General features: G+C 46.0%; 1 protein-coding gene across 1 annotated transcript; it reads left to right on the top strand.

Annotated features, from left to right (window-relative positions):
• Positions 1 to 1,010: 1,010 nt before the first annotated feature.
• Positions 1,011 to 21,363, top strand: Nfe2l3 (nuclear factor, erythroid 2 like 3). Its single transcript, XM_027429620.2, has 4 exons — positions 1,011 to 1,514; positions 15,839 to 16,015; positions 19,459 to 19,542; positions 20,018 to 21,363. The coding sequence occupies exons 1-4, from the start codon at positions 1,011 to 1,013 to the stop codon at positions 21,212 to 21,214; spliced, it is 1,962 nt and encodes a 653-aa protein (XP_027285421.1). The 3' UTR covers positions 21,215 to 21,363.
• The last annotated feature ends 690 nt before the right edge of the window (positions 21,364 to 22,053 follow it).

The raw sequence follows: 22,053 nt of genomic DNA, 5'->3' as shown, positions 1-22,053 counted from the left end.
TGCAGAGCATATCTGGGAATAATGAAGGATCATGGAAAGGGCGTGGAATCTGTATCAATTCCTGATTTTTGTATATTTCCCTTGGCCTCCCCGAATCTCTGTTTGAGTTGCTACTATGCTCATTTTACCTAGAAGGCAATACAAATACAGATTATTAGGAAACCCAAGCAAAGTTGTAAAACTGGCTGGTAATGAGGATGCAATCTGAATTCAGGGGCTACTCCTCTTTTTTGTTGTTGTTTGGTTTTTGAGACAGTGTTTCTTTGTGTAACAACTCTAGCTGTATTGGAACTCACTTTGTAAACTAGGCTGGCCTCGAACTCACAGAGATGCGCCTGACTCTGCCTCCCGAATGCCGGGCTTAGAAGCGTGAGCCACCACACCCGGCTAGGTTTGCTCATCTCACCCTCTGTGCTGGTCAGTGGTCCCTCATGTGCTTGGTGCCTCGAGCCTGCCCAGCTACTTTCCCCCTAGTTTACACATCCTGTGTCCTCCCACTCAACTCCCCGAACTTTCCTCCACGTCTACCCCTAGTTTTTCAGCTAGAGCGGTCCGGCTCACTCCCACAGCGCTGCCAGGGACATCTGGGATCCCTAAATCGCTTCCATTCCAAAGTGCTTCGAGGCCCCTCCTGTGAAGAGGCTTGGAGCCCAGGACAGACGTGGGCGTGTCCTAAGAGAGATGCCCGAGGTTGGGGCTGGCGAAGCCTGGCTGGGAGTGCAGGATTTAGCTTTGGGCGTGGCCAGGCAATGGGGCGTTGCCCAGAGGGCTGGGTGTTGCAGGTGCCTCCTCCACCGCCTCTCGGAATCCCCGGCCGGCCGCGCCAGGCACTGTGCCGGCAACCGAGGGAGCGCCTTTGTGCCTGGCTGGGGCGAGGCTGCGACGGTCCCTTGCACGCCCTGGTCCATTGTCTTCCCGGCTGGTGCTGGCGACAGGGTCCCGCACGTGCCACCGCGGCGGCTGCAGTGCCGGGCCCGGTGGGCGCCGGGATCCCGGGCGCGCCGTGGGAGATGAAGCTCCCGAAGCCGTGGTGGGCGAGCGACGGCCTCCTGAACCTCACTCTGCTGCTGAGCTTGGCTGGGCTCCGGGTGGACCTGGACCTCTGCCTGCCGCCACCGGCCGCCTCGTTTTGCGAAGAGCCGCTCCCTCTCGGTCCCACCCGCCCCGCCTCGGCTTCGAGCCCCTTCTCGGCCTCGGGAGGCTGGGGACGCTCCCCGCAGCTGCCTGCCAAGGGTCAGCTGCTGCGCGAAGTGCGCGCGCTCGGCGTCCCCTTCGTGCCCCGCACCCGCGTGGACGCGTGGCTAGTGCACAGCGTGGCGACCGGGGACGCAGACGGGGCCCACGGGCTGCTCGGCACCGCCGCCTCGTCTGCCGTGGGAGACGGCGGCCAGGCGGCCCCCGAGGGCGGCGGGGACCCCCGAGAGGCTCACGACAGTCCTCTGGCTGTCGCGGAGGAGGACCAGGCGGCGGAACCGACGGCGCAGGTGCGAGACACAGGCGGACGCGGGAGCCAGGTAACCTAAAGGGGCTCGAGCGAGTGGCACGTCTACCCAGTGGCCCCGAGCCCGGTGGTCGCGACGGCTGTGCGGGGCCACACCCCGCGTTCTCCTTCTTACTCTAGGTAGTTGTAGGTTGCGGGACAAATCTGCCTTGCCTCTTTTTTGAAGGAAGAAGGTGAGCGCTGAGATTTGATTTGGGGAAAGTGGATGAGATCCATTTGCGTGCGGAGAACACCCTTCTGTGGTCGGTGGCTGTGGAGGGTGGTTTGGCAATGGGGAAGCGAGAGGGGATGGGGCCGTCTGGTCCACGGCCTTTAATCAGTATCCCGCGTGCATTAAGATGTCTTGATGTCCCGGGAACCTGCGCGGGACTAGATCTGGAGGAGGCCCACTCACCCAAGCAAGGCAGGGCCCTCGCCCTGAATTTAACCTTACTGTAGCCCGTTTGTGGTTGTGCCATTGTACTCCTGGAATAAGGAGCCACGGTGTTCAGTGCATTTGGTCCCTCTGTGATCTAATCATCCACCCCCCACCCCCCACCCCCGCTTAAGAATCCTCCCTAATGGAACGTGTGAAATCCCTTATTAACATACGCAAAACACGCAGTCTTTCCTGAGACACGCAAGTTCCCTTTGGTTGCCGGCGCTCCCCTCTCCAAGATCCAAGGGCTGAAACTGGAAAGACCTCTGCATCTAGAGACCTCCTGCCTCACCGGGGAGCTTCCTTTTAGGACCAGAGTTTGACGCTACGGATGTGGATCCACAAGTGTTCCTAGGACTTTGTTTCTGTGAAGAGCAGTCTTATGCAAAATGGGGATTGGGGCTAAACTGGTTTGTTTGCGGCTCTTCAGAATCACCCTGTTTGTGTAGGCAGTTGCCTGACGGGCTCCTCCACCCTTTCTCGGAGGGGTCATTGCGGGAGGTGCTGGTGATTCACTGTTATGCTGATCTGATCCCTTCCTCCTCCTAGGGATGGGAACTAATGGGGTGGGGGTTGGTGTTAGTCTTGGTAGACTTCTGTGGGTTTAGAACAAATGGGAAACCACTCCCTATTCCACTCTACAGATCTGAGCTCTAAGAGGGAGGGGGAGGGGTGTCACCTGAGGCGGCGCACCTGCTGCCCCCTAACTTTTTCTGGTCCTGTAAAGTGTGGGCTTGGAATCCTAGGTAGATTCTCCACAACTTGGTACCACACCGCTCTCGCCGCCGAAAGTCCTCCAGATTGCTAAGTGTACAATACAAGCCTTTTCTCTCTGAGGACTTCTTCCTATCTTTACCTGGCTAGTGCCTATACAGGCTGGTGGGCTGGTTTTGGAGGCAGCTCTGATGGCCTGGGAACTGAAACACAGGTTAGGAAAACTCATGCAAGGTAACAAAACTGGCTAGTGATGGAGGTGGCATCTGAATCGAGGTGTCAGGCTCCTCTTATCTTTCTCTTACCCTGTGTCAGCCAATGGTGATCACAAGGAGGACCTGGAGTCCCTCTTTCTTAGAGAGACAATAAAGTCATTGTGGCCCCACCTCCTCCAATCTCCCATGAACACCCCCCCCCCCCCAACACTCGTTTGGCAGTGCCTTACCTGGCTGGGCTGGCATGAGCACCTGCTAGACAATGGTAGCAGTGGGGGTTTGGTTCTGTTCAGTTAGGCAGTTGAGGACTTTAGAGGTAGGAACCAGTGCACTGATGTGTTGATGCCTTTTACATGTCCAACTTACACTTAAGGAAAACAAACCCAGGTCAGGGAACTTGGCTAAACCCGTACATTAGTTAATGCAAGAAGTGGGCTGTGAATCCCAGTCTTCTGTCTCCCAGACTGTATATAAGTTCTGTGGGCTGTACTCAGGTTCCCTCCATAAGAATGCTTCTGGGATGGGATAAGTCAGACCCTGACTCAGCCTGTCTCCAAGCCTCAAGACAATGTTTTTCAGGTGCTGGATTTGTTTGCTTGTTATCTGTTTGATTGGGTTTTTGTGGTGGTGGTGGTGGTGGTGATGGTTTTGTAATTATGTATCCCAGGTTGGTTTTGACTTGCTATATAGCCAAGGGTGACCTTGAACTCTTGAGGATTCCCTTTCTCTTCCCCCTCTAGTGCCGAGATGGCAGGCATGAGCCAACAACAGCTTTATTGGGTATTGTTGAACAGTCTGGCCTTGAACTCTTAGTCCTCTTGTCCCAGCCTATCTAGTGCTGGGATTACAGGTGTGTCTCACCATGCCTTGCTTGGATTTTTTTTTTTTTTTTTTTTTTTTTTTTTTTAAGCAGGTTCTGGGCTAGGATAGAGCTCAGTGGTTAAGAGCTTCGGCTGTGCTTGCAGAGGACACAGGTTTAGGTCCTAGCGTTCATGTGGTAGATATCAACCATCTGGACCTCCAGCTTCAGAGGATCTGACGCCCTCTTCTGACCTGTGCAGGCACTGCATGTAAAGAGTGCACAGAGACCCATTCAGGCAAGACACTCAGACACATTAGGTAAAAAGCATAAATAATTCTTTAAAAAAAAAAAAAACTAAATAGCCAGGCGGTGGTGGCGTACGCCTTTAGTCCCAGCACTTGGGAGGCAGAGACAGGCAGATCTCTATGAGTTCAAGACCAGCCTGGTTTACAAGAGCTAGTTCCAGGACAGCCTCCAAAGCCACAGAGAAACCCTGTCTCAAAAAACAAAACAAAATAAATAAATAAAAGGCAGGTTTTGCATTCATGATGAAGACCATAACTCTGGGGAATATGAGCTAGAGAAATAATGCCAGTCTTTGCAATTACCTAGACCTTAGCATTTCCTCCCATGGGTTATGTGAATCACTCCAAGTCCCAGTGTCTCAGAGCGAAGTGTTTCTGGAGGGGTGTTGAGCCGACTAAGAGGAAAGCTAGTCTGATGTGCCAGCACGGTGCCTGGATTGCACTTGTTCTTTTCCCCTTTGTTTGAAATCTGTGCTTGTCCCCATTTGCTATTTCCCTTTGGATGTGTTTGTACCCAGCTTGCTTGTCAGGAAGTGAATGTATAGGATCGGTAGGAATGTAGGTGGAAAATTAGATAATTGGCGTACGTCTGAGTTGTAGAAGATTCTGGTTTTAGAGTATAATTTTTCACAACTTTTTTTTTTTTTTTTTGCAAGTCAGGGTTTCTCCGGGCAACTACCGCGGCTGTTCTGGCACTCACTCTGGAGACCAGGCTGGCCACAAACTCACAGAGATCCGCCTGCCTCTGCCTCCCGAGGGCTGGGATTAAAGGCGTGCGCCACCTACGCCCGGCTAATTTTTCACAACTTCTATGCATATGCAAGAACATTTTAGAATAGGGGATTTTCAAAGTATCAAAAACCAAATACTGCTTTGATTTCACTTCTTAGGAGAGGTGCTAATAATTCTGAAAATAGACTCTGGAGTTCCCCAGAGCTGACAGCTTCCTTTTATAACCATGGCCATTCACTTACAACTGATGGAGCCCATGCTCAGCAGGGGAACTGTGGGCTTCTCAAGAAATAAAGCTCTGTGGGCTGGAGAGATGGCTCAGGGCTTAAGAGCACTGGCTGCTCTTCCAGAGGACCTTGGTTCTGTGCCCAGCACCCAAATGATGGCTCACAACTGTCTGCTACTCCAGTTCCAGGTGACACCCTCTTCTTGCCTCTGGCACGCAGATGGTGGCTATCAATCATTTATAACTCCAGTTCCAGAGGATCTGACATCCTCTTCTGACCTCTGCATGTACAAGGTGTGCAGACATACATGAAGGCAAAAATACCCATGCACATAAAAGAAAATAATAAAAAAAATTAAGTAACATTCTTGTGGGGTTGAATATGTCAGTGTTTCAAAGAGCTGTTGGAAACTGAGTTGGCTTATGGTCCTCCTGTGTCACCTGTCACAGCAACCCCTCTGCTGTGTGAGCAATCCTGCCAAACACCCTGATTTACATTAGGATGGTTCCCGTAGGTCATAGAATCACATATAGTCCATATTTAATCTGAAGAATGAAGGGGAGAGAAAGACCATTTCTGATTGCTGAGGTAAATTTTATTTCCATTTCAAAGTCAATAGTATCTCCTATCTGACCAATGCAATTGGTCAGAGGTGGGAAAGAAACTTCACAAAGCCATGGTACAGGCATAGTCTTCATTCATGGCAGTGTGACTTCACAGTAGGGTTTTTGTTTTGCTATTAGTGGATCTAATGGCAAAGGTCTGCTTTGGCTCCTTGAGTGGGAAGGAACGACACAGGCTATTGTGTTAGAGCACTAGGACATGCTCAGACTGGGTGCTCAAACAGAAATTTACTGGGGACATGAAGTCCCAGGCAAGGTATCAGCAGAGTAATTCCTGCACGTTCCCCTTTGCATAGGAAGGACCCATCTGGCTTTCTTTTTACCTAATTATATTTACAATGACCAGATTTCCTAATATGGCTACATTCTTAGGTCTTAGGGGTTAGAACTTAGTGGAAATTTTAGGAGACACAGTTTAACCTGAATAAATCCCATGACCATTCTGTCAACTATACAGCTTGCTTGTATTCCAGCTATTAAAAACTGAGTTAGTGCCCAGAAGTGATGGTGCATGCCTTTAATCCCAGCAGTGGGGAAGGGGGCGGGGGTCAGAGGCAGGAGGATCTCTATGAATGTGAAGCCAGCCTGGTCTACAGAGTGAGTTCCAGAACAGCCAGGAGTACACAGAGAAACCCTGTCTCAAAAAGCCAAAAGGGAAAAAAAAAGAAAGAAAGAAACTGAGTCAGTCTGTTTGTGTGTGGAGCTGTTTGTGAAGGGACTTTGTATGCCTTGCTGAGGAAGCAGGGTTTGCTGGCTTGATGTGCAATCCTGAGAACCTTAATTCAAACCATTGTCGTGATTACAGTTTCGTTGTTGTTATTTTTGTGTTTGTGTTTTGCGGGCGGGTTACAGATAAAAAAAAAAATCTCTTTATCTGTTCAATTATTCCCTGCTCTCCATCTTTCTGCTTCTTAGCTCATGGTAGGAATCCAGTATTCAGGGCCCAGGATTTGGGACAGGCCAGCCTAGGAGTCAAGGTGCTAGCACTGTGCCAGGCCAACGAGGTTGTCTCCATGTCTGCATGAGAGATCTGCTGAGCTCACTTCAGGCTCTCTGAACCATGCACTGTCTTCTCTGTTGTTGGGAAGAGTAAATGAGATGATGCTAATCAAGCTGAGTGGAGCTGGCATGCCGCCGTCCTGGTCCCTTGTCTTAGAATGATTAGCTACTGTTACTCATCCTGGCAGGGTTCCGGAGTTGTCGTGTGTCCGTGTGTCCGTCTGCCCCCCTTTCATTTTGCTGCTGGTGCTGCTTCCATTGTAGGGCCTCCACCCACTCACTCCTCATTACCTTCCAGTTCCATATTTTGCATTCAAGGCTCCACAGGTGTGGCCACTGTAACACCGATCTTGCTGAACTATTAGCCTGCTGATAATTGCCTGTGACCCACTTTCCAGCCCAAACTTCCTTCCCTTGCTTTCCCCAGACAACCTCAGGATCACTTTGCCTCGCTTACCTTTGCCTCTCATTCCTCGGCACTGTTAAATTCTCAGCCTGGCTCAACTGTCAGCCATCCACAAAACGTTCCCTCTTCCCTTGAGCCAACACTGCACCCTGGAGCCTTTCTTCTGTGACACAGAGCACTCTCTGCCTTGAACTGCAGTGTCTGGAGTATGGTGGCTTGAGTTTCAACTTCAGTCTGCCCAAGGCCAGGAGCAGAGGCTGCAGTAGCATGTAGCGTGTAACATCTGCGCATCATTCTGTAGGGGCTTGCACTTGATGGATGTCATGACTGCAGTGAGTTTTGGGTCCTTCAAGGCCAGATCACCAAGTGGAAAGTAGGTCAGCTCTGAAATCTTGACCACTTCATGCCAGCCAGCCACTCAAGCAGACTTTCCAGTTGTCATTATAATTGGCTCAGGTGGCAAGATTTGGGACTGCCTAAACTGATAGAGCAAGTTAGTGGTGAGCTTGCCTGGAATAGACTGGTTACTGTCCCTAAGCACTGAGTAAACCACACCTCCCACTCACTTGGGGACTTCAAAGGGAAAAACAATCCTCTCGAATTCAGGGCAGCCTTGTAAAGGAATGGCGCCTCAGACACAGCTGTGAAGAATTTGTGACAATTCATACATCTCTGAGCAGCTAGAGGTGGCAGAGGCATGTGCCCCAGTTTTAGTTGAGTAGCAGGTAGTGGCTGGCAGAATGTGGCCATACTTGGGAGGTCTCCAGGGACTCGAACTGGGTTCCCATCTTATCAGCCAAGCCAAGCTTTGCCGGGAAAATGGAATGAGAAGAGTATGAATGAATAAACACCCGGACAAATCAAAGAGTTGGCCAATGCAGTTGTAGGAACTGGCACATTCCGACAGTAAGACAGTGGGGTGTCTTAGCAGCTCGCTAGAGCTGGGATGCTGCAGGCTCATGCTGGATTTCTCCTCCCAGAAGCCTCAGTGTTGCTCCTGAAGTCCTTCAACTGACTGGATATGGCTACTCAATTACAGAAGATACTTAAAGTCAAGTGGTATAACTAGAGCCATAGATTCCTACAGCGCAAATATCCTGTGCAGTTGAGTCCATGGACACTGGATGCCTTGATAGCTAAGCCTTGACCCTCCAGCTCTACCTCCTCCTGGGAGCTCTGCAAACCTGGCTGTCCAAACTGGTGAGAAGAGAATATTAGTGTCCTTTTTTTGGAGCATTCTTGTGAGGAGTAAGTGGCATGTTAAAGTCTCTGCCTGGTTCCCCTGTATTGACAGATTCCACGAGTTCCATGTCAAAGCCCCAGCAAACCTTGTCCTCTCCAGGAGATTGCTGAAGACTGCCTGACTGTGCAGTCTACTTCAGCATGAAATGACTCCTTCCCTCCCTACTGAGGACTCTTACTGTGTGAACTGGTCTGTAGCTCCTGCCTACACCAGCTTAGCAAGGGTGAGCTTCAGGGACACATACATGATCTAGAAGGTCATTAAGAATCAGTACCACCAGGCGAAGGTGACAAACTCCTTTAATCCCAGCCCTCGGGAGGCAGAGGCAGGTAGATCTTTGTGAGTTTGGGACCAGCCTGGTCTACAGAGAAAGTTCAAGGACAGCTAAGACTACACAGAGAAACCCTGTCTCGAAGGAGAGAGAGAGAAAGAGAAAGAGAGAGAGAGAGAGAATGAACCAATATTGGGCTTCTAGCTGGTTATGAAGTGAAAATGCCCACAGCCAAATGAAAATCCTGTCACTCACTACTGTGTGACAGAGGTTACTTGTCTTAACTTTGGCGCCTCAGTTTTCTCCCCTGTGAAAGGAGTGTTAGCAGTACACACCTTGCCAGGATGCTGAGCAGCTTAAATGAGGTAATAGCTGTGCAGCCTACAGTGGACATGAGCTGTAATTATTGTAAACTGCTATTAAAAATCACTCAGGCCAAGCAGGACACAGGCTGTCTTTATCTGGCTCCTTGGTTCTCTTAGGCAGGGTGACTCCAGGTTGCCTGCAGCCTAGAGACAGGCCTCAGGATTCTCAGCTCCCTCTGATGTCATCCCACTCACAGACACTGCTCTGTTCTTTGTCTTTGAAGGTTCACCCAACCCTAAAAGTCAAAGCAGATCTCCTCACTCCTCCCCCAGGTGAGAAAAAGAAAGAGCCAGTTAGGCCAACTGTTACTGCTCACAAAGGGCAAGGCAAGAGTAAGGGCTCCACCCATTCCTCAGGATTCAGGACAGTGGAATTAAGTTTACAAGAGAAAGGAAAAAAAGGGGGGGGGGGAGGGGACAAACAAACAAAAACCTTCCAAAGACAAGCCCAGCTTCCCTTCTTCCCCTCACACCTGCTCCCCTCACACCTGCTCCCCTCAAACTCCCTCTGTAGACCAGGCTGGCCTCAAACTCACAGAGATCCACCTGCCTCTGCTTCCCCAGTGCTGGCACTAAAGGCGTGTGCCACCACCACCCACCACAGTTCTCTATACTGATAAAGAAAGCCTTCATTCCCTTTCCTGCTCCTTTCCTGGGAGACAAATGAACAGGTCACATGAGCTTGTAGCCTACTAGGGGAGAAAAGGCCAAAATAAAATGGGCGAGGTGCCATCAGAGAAAAATCATGACATTTTAGGCTTCTACCCTAAAAAAATATTGAAGGCCACCAACCTATTGGCAGGTCCCATGGGTACTTTTGACTCAACTCATCTTGAAGGATCAATGTGGCCTGTCACCTCCTCCCAAAACAGTCTCTTGGATTCCAGGACACTGTTATGAAAGCAGGGTTCTGCTGGGTCAACCCTTTGCCAAAATCATTTGCTCTATAGAGATTTTTGATTCTTTTTGGAAGTTTTTTTTTTCAAGACAGGGTTTCCCTGTGTAGCCCTGGCTGTCCTAGAACTTGTTTTATAGACTTGGCTGGCCTCAAACTCAGAGATTTGCCTGCCTCTGCCTTCTGAGTGCTGGGATTAAAGGCGTGAGCCACTAACACTCAGCTAAACTTAAGGTAATTCTTTACCCCAAAATATAATACATTTTGGTGGTGGCGCACGCCTTTAATCCCAGCACTTGGGAGGCAGAGGCAGGCGGATCTCTGTGAGTTCGAGGCCAGCCTGGTCTCCAGAGCGAGTGCCAGGATAGGCTCCAAAGCTACACAGAGAAACCCTGTCTCGAAACACCTATATATATATATATATATATATATATATATATATATATATATCAGATGTAAATAATAAAATAAATATAGGTGTGATGGTGTCTTCCTTTAAATCCCAGCACTCAGGAGGCAGAGTCAGGTGGATCTCTGTGAGTTCCAGACCAACCTGTTCTACATACCAAGTTCTGGGCCCGTCAGGAATACACATAGTGAGACCCTGTCTCAAAAAAAGTGGTGGTGCTGAAATCATGGTAGAGAGATGGTTCAGTGCTCTTCCACAAGACCTGAGCTCAATTTCCAGCTCCCACATGGCGGCTTACAACCAGCCCCAAATTATCAAGGCCCTCTTCTGGCCCCTGTGAGCACTGAACACTCATGGTGCACAGACATACATGTAGATAAAATACAAAAACACATGAAATAAAAATCTCAAAAAAAATGTAAGCAAGAATATTGAATAATGTCCTGTCCCCAGATTTTACATTTTCCCATTTGACTTTATATTAATAACCATCCATATGTATAAATACATAATTCTTTTTTGTTATGACATATTTAAAGAGTGAATCAACCCCTGAGCAAATTGGGAGCACGGGAAGGGAGCTAGGAGAATGAGAAGGGGAGAAGAGGAGGGATGCAGAGGACATGAGGGAGCAGAAAGGTTGTGTCAGGGGAAGAATAGAAGATAACAAGAATGGAGATACCATAATAGAGGGAGACATTTTAGGTTTACAGAGAAATCAGGCACTAGGGAACTGTCTGGAGATCTACAAAGATGGCACCAGCTAACAATCTAAGCAACAGAGGAGAGGCTACTTTAAATGCCCTCCCCTGATAATGAGATTGATGACTGACTTATATGTCACCTGATAGCCTTCATCCAGCAGCTGGTGGAAGAAGAAGCAACACCCACAACTAATCACTGAACTGAACTGGAATCCAGATGCAGAGAAGGACGAGTGAAGAGCAAAGGGGTCCAGACCAGGCTGGTGAAACCCACAGAGACAGCTGACCTGAACATCGAGGAGCTCTTGGTCCCCAGACTGATAGCTGGGAAACCAGCATGGGACTGATCCAGACCCCAGGAACATGGGTTTCAGTGAGGAAACCTTGGAAATCTACAGGACCTCCTGTAATAGTTCAGTACTCATCCCTAGCATAGGTGTGGACTTTGAGAGCCCATTCCACATAGAGGAATACTCCCTGAGCCAAGACACAAAGGGGTGGGCCTAGGCCCTGTCTCAAAGGATAAGATAGACTCTGATGACCCCCCCCCCATGGAAGGCCTCACCATCCAGGGGGGAGCAGAAAGGACATGTGATAGGTAGGGTTTTAGTTGGGGGGGAATGGTAGGGGAGGAGGGGAGGGAGAAGGGAACTGGAATTGTCATGTAAAACAATCTTGTTTCTAATTCAAATAAAAAAAATCTGAAAAAAAAGAAAGGTGAAAGAGTAAAAAAAAAAAAAAGAGTGAATCAAAACCAGTGCTTCAATTAATTTTGGATACATTTGTATGTTTCCTAGAGTGGTGGGGGTTTTTTGTTTGTTCGTTTGTAGCCAATTACCAGAGTAAGGAAATTTATTATGAATCTAGGATCATTGTCTTATCTGTCTGTATTCAGAGTTCCCATTAGCATCTAACCAGCCACACACTGTCTGTTATTCTGGACTGTTTTTTGACAGAAAATCCATATAGTAAGTATTGTTCCTTCCTAACAGGTATATGCTGTTCCTCTCCAGATTATGATGGTAGACGTGGCCATTGAGGCTTCTCCTGTAATGTTATTTTTTGTAATTAACAAGCAGTCTATAGAAAGACATTCTGAGACTGTCAGAGTGTCTTTTCCTGACATTTAGCATCACCATTTTTTTTTTTAGTTGTAATCTACTGTGGGATCCCCTCCCACACACACTCATTTGGTCATTTTATACTTTAGTGGATTTGTCCTTTTGCTTAGCTCCTTATTCAGTGACTCAGGATCCACCATCACATGATAGGGTTGGGGGTGGGGCTAGAGGTGAGACAGGATGTCACTATGTAGCCTTGACTAGTTTGGAACTTGGTATGTAGACCACATTCAACCTTGAACAAGTGCTGGGGTTAAAGGCGTGTGCCCTCCTCCATGTGTATGAGTGGTATACCTGCATGTAAGTCTATATACCATGTTCGTGTAGAGCCCTAGGTGGCCAGAATCAGGTGCTGGATCTTCCGGAATGGTTGTGAATCCCCATGTGGATGTTAAGAATGGAACCCCTGTCCCCTGAAAGTATACAGTGCTCTTAACTGTGGAGCCATCTCTCTAGTCTCAACTTTTAACCACCTGTGGCCTCTTGCAGTGCTATTCTGGTCATACAGAGAATTTTTGTAATTTAAGTTCTTCCCTGAGTTTTCCAGAATGTCTTACATACATTTGTTACCAGCCTGCCACACTCTAACCTCCCCCCCCACACACACACCCACACACACACGCGCGCGCGCGCGCGCGCGCGCCTTCCCAGACTTCTGTTCACCTGCTCAGTTTCCTTATGGGCTTGATCTAGCCTGTATGTGCTGTGCATGACGTCATAGGCATGGCCTTCTGTTTGCACATTTGTGTGGGTGTTCTCACAAATTGAATTGCCTCACACATTTTAGATTTTAGGAGTTCTGTCCAACCACAGTTTTATAAACAAAATCAGCTTTGTTGAGAATCCAATATTTGGGGTTAACAAAAGAAGCCTTGCTTGCCTGGACAAAACATGGGCAGCAACAAAATGATGCTCAGTAACTTTTTCCTCCCATCCTCCCTTCCCAGTTTAGAGAAGTCGGCACTGTGATTATAGGAAGGAACAGTCTAGAAGGATTCCTGCCAAAGTCCTAAGGATGTTGTGCCTAAAATTTGACTTCAACAGACAATAAATGACAGGCTCTTGAGTAGATAGAAGGCATACAGAGTCCCTGCCTTCAAGAAACTACTGTTTTGTGCTGGGCTTAGTAATATACACCTTGTATCCCAGCACTGGGGAGGCAGAGGCAGGTGGACCTCTGTGAGTTCAAGGCCAGCCTATAGTGAGTTCCAGGATAGCCAGGGCTGTGTACAGAAAAGATCCTTGTCTCCAATGAAGAATGAATGAATGAGTGAATAAATGAATGAACATAAAATAAGTAAAAAAAGAAGAAAAAGAAACTACCATTTTGGGAGCTGGGGAGACAGTTCAGTGAATAAGAGTGCTTGTCCTGCAAACATGGTATCTAAATTCAAATTCCCATATAAAAATCTGGGCACAGTCACTGGGCACCTATAACTCTAGTGCTATGGGGAGCAGAGACAGAGTGGAATTCTGGGGATTAATCACTGGAACCAGGTTCCAGGTTCAGGAGGGAATAAAGCAGAGAGTGATATGGAGCAAGACACACAGTGCCTTCCTGTGGCTTCTGTGTACATATGTACGTGTGCACATGTGCAGGCAGAGACAGAGAGACAGAGACAGAGAGAGACTACCATTTTAGTAGGACAGACAACAAACAAATATAGCTGGTGCTAAATGGTACAAAAAAATTAAGTATTGGCAGTAGAGGTGCTTTTAGAAAACACAGAGAGGGGTTGGAGAGATTGCTCAGTAGTTAGGAGCACTAGTTGAGCTTCCAAACAACCCTGGTAATCTCCACCTGCCCACATGGGGGCTTATGACTGTAACTCCAGCCCCAGGGCATCCAACACCCTCTACAGACTTCCATGAACACCAGGCACACATGAGGTACACAGACATACATGCAGGCAAAACACCATTCACATACAAAAATAAATTTTTACTATATTAAAGAGGGAGAGCTAAGAAGAAATGGGATGATAATACTTGGAGAGAGTGAATTTGAGGACACAGCCTTAGGATATTGCTCAGTTTAGAGATCTAAGGATCAAGAATGAGCAACTTAGAAGTCTCTGGTGACTTAGAAGAAAGATGGGGTACTGGGATGCCAGTTGAGGCAGCTGTTTCCAGGAGAAAGCAGTGGTAACTAAGTCCAAATTTGCTGATGGGTCACATATAAGGATGGAGAGCTGCTAGATTTGGGAGACCCTAACAAACTGTTTCAGTGGTGTGCTGGGAACATAGTTCCTCGTTTGGAATGGAGAGAACACACTGAGTGCAGATCACTCTTGGAGAATTTTTCCATAAAGGTGGGCAGAACAGTTGGATGGAATCTAAAGGAGGGATAGGGGACCAAGGGAATAGTTCTGTAGCTAGGAGCCCCCAGCCCACAGTAGGTAGCTAATGGGGATTGTCCATAGATGGGAAACAAGGAACATCCTGCCAACAGAAGGGAAGAAAGTAGTGGGAGCTACTCGTGAACACCAGTGTCCTGAGAAGAGTGCTCACGGAGGGACTGCCTGCCCTGGGAACAAACACCATGGGGTCTGGAGGGAAACTGGAGTATCAGAGTGCCATGCCGTGCCCCTGGACAGGTGGAGAAGCCAAGAAAAGCACGGTTTCTGTCTTGCCCCACACCCACACCTGACTCCCAGCATTTGTAGATGTTCATTTAGTTGACTTTTACATTTTGCACAGATTCCTGTGTGTTGGAGGGTAAGTGGACCCTGGAGTTAATCCTGTTAAGATCATATTCCTGTAACCCAGAAAACCATCCTGGAGTGGTGGTAGGAACCTGTAATATCAGTACTCTGCAGGTTAAATAAAACATGAGGATCACTACTAGTTCAAGACCAGTCTAGACTACACAAAGAGATTTTTTTTTTTTTTTTTTTTTTTTTTTTTTTTTTTGGTTTTTTGAGACAGGGTTTCTCTGTGTAGCTTTGGAACCTATCCTGGCACTCGCTCTGGGAGACCAGGCTGGCTTCAAACTCACAGAGATCCACCTGCCTCTGTCTCCCCAGTGCTCCCAATGCCTGGCAAGAGATTTTTTAAAAGGCAAAGAGGAGGAGGGAAAGGAACAGGGACATGTCTATGATCCCAAGCTGAGGGTGAAGGCTGAAGCAAGAAGAATGCACCAAGACTAAAGATAGCCTGAGCTTCAGAGTGAGACCTTTGTTTCAGAAAGAAAAATAAATTGAAAGCAGATGTTTGAGTGACGTTACAGTTGAGCAAAATATGCTCAGCCTTTCGGTATCATAATTAAAAGTGTCAGCAGCTAGTCTGCTCCATTGTAACATTTGACTGGTTTGAAGAGTACTCTCACCATTTAAAAACTTTCTTAGGTGAAGTAAATTCAAAGCAGGAAGGAGTCTTCTGTGTAAATAAGTGAAATTGAAATATCTAAGCCAAAAACAAAAACAGCTGTTCTGATTGGTCTAGAAAGTTAACCCTGTCTGCCTTTCAGACAGAACACAGCACATAATTTTAAGAATACTGCTTTCTGGATTTTTCTACATACATATACTACATTTGATAAGTATTTGCTTCCAACATATGTCTTTGATCTGTTTGCAACTGAGAACTAAATAAAGACTACCTGCGGGGAACATTGATTTCCAAACTTAAGACAATTTGTTAATGGTTTCAATTCAGGGGCTTTATAAATATATATGATTTAGGTTATGCAGATTGGACAGTCCTTAGGGATACATAAGGGCAGGGCATAAGACTGACCTTTGTGTTAGGATTAAACGTTTCTCTGATGGTGAAATGGTGAAGTACCAGCCTCAGCTGATGACAGTGTGGCTTTTAAAAGAGTTGTCCTATTTGTTGATAATGGTTTTCTGCTTAGCAGAATTTTGGGTGCTTTTTTTTCCCCCTCAGGAGAATGATACACTAAAAGAAAAGATCGAAGGCGTGGATCACAGTTCCCAGCATGAGGAAGATGAGGAAGGGGTACCAGCCCACCTGAAATCACTACAACCGAGTAAGAAAGATGAAAACAAAATGATAGATGCCCTTGACTGGGAAGCAGAAGAGATCACAGAGTCCAGAAATGAGGTAAGTGTGGCAGAAGCTTCCAGGCTTGTCATTTGTCTGTCATGAAGAGTTTGTGTTGGTAAGGAGTTCAGTGTGTAAGTATGCACTGTCTTTAGCAAATCTGGCATAGGAAAATAACATTTAAGTGTGTGTGTGTTAGCTATACTTATAAAGCAATTAACCCATAGACTCATTTTCTCTGGTTAAAGACAGAACTTACTAGCAGTTTTGTTATTTGTGTTTGCCAAGACAAGGGATAAAAGAAAGCTGGCAGCCGGGCAGTGGTGGTGCATGCCTTTAATCCCAGCACTCTGGAAGCAGAAGCAGGCAGATCTCTGTGGATTCAAAGCCAGCCAAGGCTACACAGAGAAACCCTGTGTCAAAAAACAACATAACAAAAATAGCTGACATCCATTTTAGACTATCCAGGTCTGGGAGATCAAACAAAAGACCAGGCTTACAAACCTTTCTCTCAATTTCCACTAAAGCTCAAGTCTTCAGTCTGCCAGTGAGTTATGCCAAATCACTGGCATCCAATAGCACATTCCGTACCCTGACCTCACCTAAGGAGTCAGGTCCAGGCTTCTGGAGGGCATCTTTCTGTACTTGTCTTGGCTGAACAGGGTAAATTCCAGGAACCAAGTTGAAGGGATGGGTTCTTTCTGTAGTCAGTGCTTCCCCTGGTTTCATGTGGGCCATACCCTGGTTTTGAGATCTGGATGATTCTAGCCATAAATTTGGCACACAGGTGCTCCAGACACTTTCACCAACAAAGCACATCTTTGCCCTATTGGTTGTCTTCATCATGACTAGCTTCGGCATCTGCCTTTTTTTTTTTAATCCTATTATGTATACAACATTCTGCTTCCATATATATCTGCACACCAGAAGAGGGCACCAGATCTCATTGTAGATGGTTGTGAGCCACCATGTGGTTGCTGGGAATTGAACTCAGGGCCTCTGGAAGAGCAGTCAGTGTTCTTAACCTCTGAGCCATCTCTGCAGCCCCAGCACCTGCCTTTGTTGGGAGGTGGAATCTAGGGCTTAGTCTTGAAAATCCTTAGATGGAGAGTACCATGCCCTGGCCCTTAGACAGCCCTCATCACCATGTAACATTACATCAAGAATGTGACTTTTCGAGTTCTTGATGTAAAAATCACAGTCCCCATCTTAAAGAGAATAAGAGTTTATTTTGGAGTCATTTTGAGTGACCATGGCCCAGGAACACAGATTTAGATTATCCCAAATTCCATGTTCAAACATGGAAGCAGTTTCATAAAGTTATTTTTTAGTAGACAAGTTTAAAATACTTGGTGGGTACGTCAGGGAGGCAGGGCAGTGAAGTGGGGACAGCCTTTCTATAGGTTCACCAAGATGTTCTCTGAGCTTGTGGGTTGGTGGGAGCTAGTCTGCAAATTTAATACATCACAAAAGGTTTATCTGTCAGTCCCAGAATGTTAGTTCTGACACAGATGGGCAAGAATGGCTTTTTGGAGGGCTAGAACTAGCCCACAATAAGGTAACTAGCTTGTGAACCTGCAACACTGCAACCTTTCCACAGTACTGCATTCTAACCAGTCAATCGGTCCTTGAAGACACTGCTTTGCAGGAGTTTTTGTTCAGTGTTCCCCTACCAACTACTTTTGCCCCTCTTCCAGCCTGCTCCAGTTCTAGGAACTCATTGTTCTTTGTGTGTGTGTGTGTGTGTGTGTGTTACTTTATTTTAATTAGAAAGAAAATTATTTTACATGTCAATCCCAGGTCCCTTCCTCCCCCTCCCCTACTCATTGTTCTTATACCATGGGTAAAAACATGGGTCAGGGCCATGGCTTCTAGAGATTCAGATGAAGAAATCCCTCTGGTTGGGCTGGGAATACAGGCCAGTGGTACAATGACTGCCTAGCACAAGGCCCTAGTTGAATCCTCAACACTTCCAGGAATGGAAACTAAACACTCCCAGGTCAGAGCAGTGTAGCAATTGAAGAGTAAAATTAAACCAGGAGGTGGTGGTGGCACACACCTTTAATCCCAGCACTCGGGAGGCAGAGGCAAGCGGACCTCTGGAAGTTCCAGGCCAGCATGGTCTACAGAGCTAGTTCGAGGACAGCCAGAGCTGTTACACAGAGCAACCCTGTCTCAAGAAAGCTCTGATACTGTACTTAAAAATTTTTGTGTATATATGCATGTTTTGCCTGCCATTGTGTCTCTGCACCATGAACATGCCTGGTGCCTGTGGAAGTCATAAAAGGTCAACGGATGTCCTGGAACTGGAAGTGGTTCTGCAAGAGTAGCTAGTACTGTTAATTGCTGAGCTATTTCTCCAGCACTAGCTGCAGTTTTGACGTATCTTAGCAGGGAAACAAAAATGTCAGATCAATAAATCACTTTGAGTAGAAAGCCTGGAAAAATACCAAGGAACACTGTTAAAATGTGGCCTGGGCTCAGAGTGCAGGCAGGTAATGTGTGCAGATTAAGTGATCTGAAAACCATCGATTCTCACTTAAGAAAATAAAGCTTGAAATACATGCTAAAAGATAGCTCTATTAAATGTCTCCTCCCCATGTTTCTTGAATTCTCAGTCTAAAATGAGTTTAAAGTTCAGCTTTGCTGGGCGGTGGTGGCGCAAACCTTTAGTTCCAGCACTCAGGAGGCAGAGGCAGGCAGATCTCGAGTTCCAGGACAGCCTTGGCTACACAGAGAAATGCACCTCAACCCCTCCCCCCGCAAAGTTAAGCTTCACATATCCCAGCAACATAAAATGAATTCAAAGTATACTTTCAGTGTTTCTAGAAATAGCTAAATTGTGTCCATAGAACTAAGTTTATGACATTTTCTCCCCTCCAGACAGGGTTTCAGGTAGCCCAGGCTGGATTTCTGTGTAGCCCTGGGTGTCCTAGAAATCAGATATCCTCCTTCCTCTGCCTCATGAACACTGGAATTAAAGGCATGTGCCAACATTGTCCAGCAACTATGAACTTCTAGATTCTGATTATAGTCCCCACATGGTGGGACCTAATCCAGGGCTTTCTGTATATATTAGGCAAGCACTTTACTGAGCTGCATGGCCAATCAACAGTTCCTGTTTCTGTAGTTTGAGACAGGACCTTGCTACTTGTACCCTGGGGATGTCCTTAAATTTACAATCCTGCCTCTACCTCCCAAGTGGTGAGATTACAGGAAAGCACTACTATGTCTGGCTTTATGTAACAGGAACAGATAGCCAAGTTCTACAAAACCAAATGTCTCAAAACTGTAGACTTGGGTGTCATAGACTATTTTTAAAACAGTGACAGGTGCACTGGCACATGCCTTTAAGCATACACTTGGGAAGCAAAGGCAAGTGGATCTGAGTTTGAGGCCAGCCTTGCTTACACATAGAAACTAATTCCAGCACTTGTGAGAAAAAGCCTAGTAACTACTATTTGTCTTTCTCTGATGGTATACATTTTGTTTATTATATACAGAGCCACCTACACTGGTCTGATACATCTTTCTCTCTGGAAGATTTATTTCAATTGCTTTCGTCACAGCCTGAACATTCCCTGGAGGTAAAAGGAATCTTGGTTTGTATTAAAAAAAAAAAACTTGAAATGACAGATCTGTGAATTAAGGGACTCTCCTACTTGGATGACGTAGTAATTTTGTCAAGTACATTATGAAGTATACATGCTTTTCATAGAAACACTTTGGAGAATTTAAACATATGCTATTGTCAGATTTAGATCATTCATCCTAGTAACATGAGCCTCTCCTTGCCAAACTGCTCATGAGCTTATCCTTGACCCTTCACAATGTAGATTATGGCTCCAAAAGCAGTGATAGCTACAAGGCTTAATTTAATTCCCTGATTATTCAGTAGACTCCTAGCCCCCAGATAAACAGCATATTCTGATGAGATATATCCCAAGTAAGTTGTTCATAGCCAATAGTATGTCCATATTAGGACACAGAAATTAGATAAAAGGCATGTGATATTTTATTAGATAATGGAACTCCTTTTGAAATAGTATTGTTGTTCTTCAGGGCATCTCACTGGAAGACATTCCACCTTTTCTAAGCAGTGTCAATGAAAGTGTCAATTCCTCAGCACGTAACACAAACTTAAGCCATGCTATAAGCCATGATGTCAATCTTCATGAAGCCATGCTGTTGTGTCCCAACAACACATTTAGAAGAGATCCAGCAAGGACTTCTCAGGCACAAGAACCATTTCTGCAATTAAATTCTCATGTCAATCCTCAGCAAGTCATTCCTGGAATGTCCTTTTCACCAGCTGACAATCAAATGAGGAATCTAACAAGCCAAGATCTCCTGTACGACCTTGATTCAAATATATTTGATGGAATAAACCTAATGTCATTGGCCACAGGATTCAGTCCCCTGGAAGTTTCTCAACTTTTTGAAGAACCAGACTCTAATTCTGGGCTCTCATTAAATTCAAGTTATAACACAAAGTCTAATTCTTCTCATTGTATGTATGATGGTGCTGTAGGTTACAATTGCCATGATCTAGGTGCTGTAGGAGGCTACTACCCAGAACCCCATAAACATTGTTATATGGACCATAGGACTGTATCTGGCTTTCACCAGGATCTCAAATGTCAGCAAATATTTCATGACCACACTTACCACATACAGCCAGATGCACTAGAGCCCAAGTCTGAATCTTTTACATGGTCTGAGAAGTCAAAGAAAATCAGTGAGTGCCATGATGACCCAGAAAGAAACTTGAGCCGTGATGAACAGCGTGCTAAAGACCTGCATATTCCCTTTTCTGTAGATGAAATTGTCCAAATGCCTGTTGACTCTTTCAACAGCATGTTAAGCAGACACTACCTGACAGATTTACAAGTTTCTCTCATCCGGGACATCAGACGAAGAGGAAAAAACAAAGTTGCTGCTCAGAACTGTCGTAAACGTAAACTAAACATCATTCTAAGGCTAGAAGATGATATCTGTAACTTGCAAACCAAGAAAGAGGCTCTTAAGAGTGAGCAAGCTCAATGTCACAAAGCTATTGGCATGATGAAACAGCAGCTGCATGACCTCTACTACAATGTTTTTAGTAGGTTGAGAGATGACCAAGGTAGGCCAGTCAACCCAAACCACTATGCACTTCAGTACAGCCATGATGGTACTGTTCTGATTGTACCAAAAGAACTGGTCACATCAGGCCACAAAAAGGAAACACCAAAGGGAAAGAGGGAGAGAAAAAACTAAACAGGCTGCAGTGGTTTGAAGAGTACTGCTACTTGAATCATTCAGTTAAGGGTACATGTTGAAGTTCATATTGATGTTTATGACTCAAGGTTATGCTTCTGTGAAGTTGGGAGAGCCACACCTTTTCATGGACCACTTCTGTACTGAAATTCCTAAATACCCATGTAATCACCAAGAATTTTCCTCCTTATAGTAAGGTGGTCACTTGAAAAAGCTTTATTATGCTTACAAAATGGAAATAGCCTGTAGTTGTTTTCTGAAGGTATTTTTTTAATATTTATTTAACTTTTAAGTCTGAAAATAAAATTTTGTATTTGAATTTACAAAAATTTTATCAGCGGGAAGTCTTATATTTGCCTTATTCGTCCTTCAAAATAAACCCACTCTAACCCTTATGAAGTTTTAACAACATGCCACGTTAACATGAGATGCCTCCAAAAGTTTAAACATCAAGCTTCAGAGCAGATTACCCCAGCTGTATGCGAATGCAGTCACAGGCCTATATCCTAATAGAATGCAAGTTCTGGTGTTGAGAAACACATGGGAGCAGTACTAGTCTGTGATGGCCTCACAACCAAAAATATTCTGAAGTTTCAGGCTTCACATGTTCAACAGTTAAAACTGTACACAACCAGATTGTAACAGAACAGCCTGTCATCAAATTCAGGTAAGATGTTTAACATTGTACTACATCCTAGTTCCAAAGAAACAATACATTGCCCAGATGGTCAGCCATTGCAGTGTGTCAGTTTCTCCTTTTATAAATGAGGAAAAAAAAAAAAAAAAACTTGTGAACCAAGGCTTCCTACTATTCACATCAGGCATAGGTCCTCTTTAAC

The sequence above is a fragment of the Cricetulus griseus genome, chromosome 8, assembly GCF_003668045.3.
Source record: "Cricetulus griseus strain 17A/GY chromosome 8, alternate assembly CriGri-PICRH-1.0, whole genome shotgun sequence".
Taxonomy (NCBI): domain Eukaryota; kingdom Metazoa; phylum Chordata; class Mammalia; order Rodentia; family Cricetidae; genus Cricetulus; species Cricetulus griseus.
The sequence above is the reverse complement of the archived record's forward strand: the minus strand, read 5'-3'. Positions and strand labels throughout refer to the sequence as shown.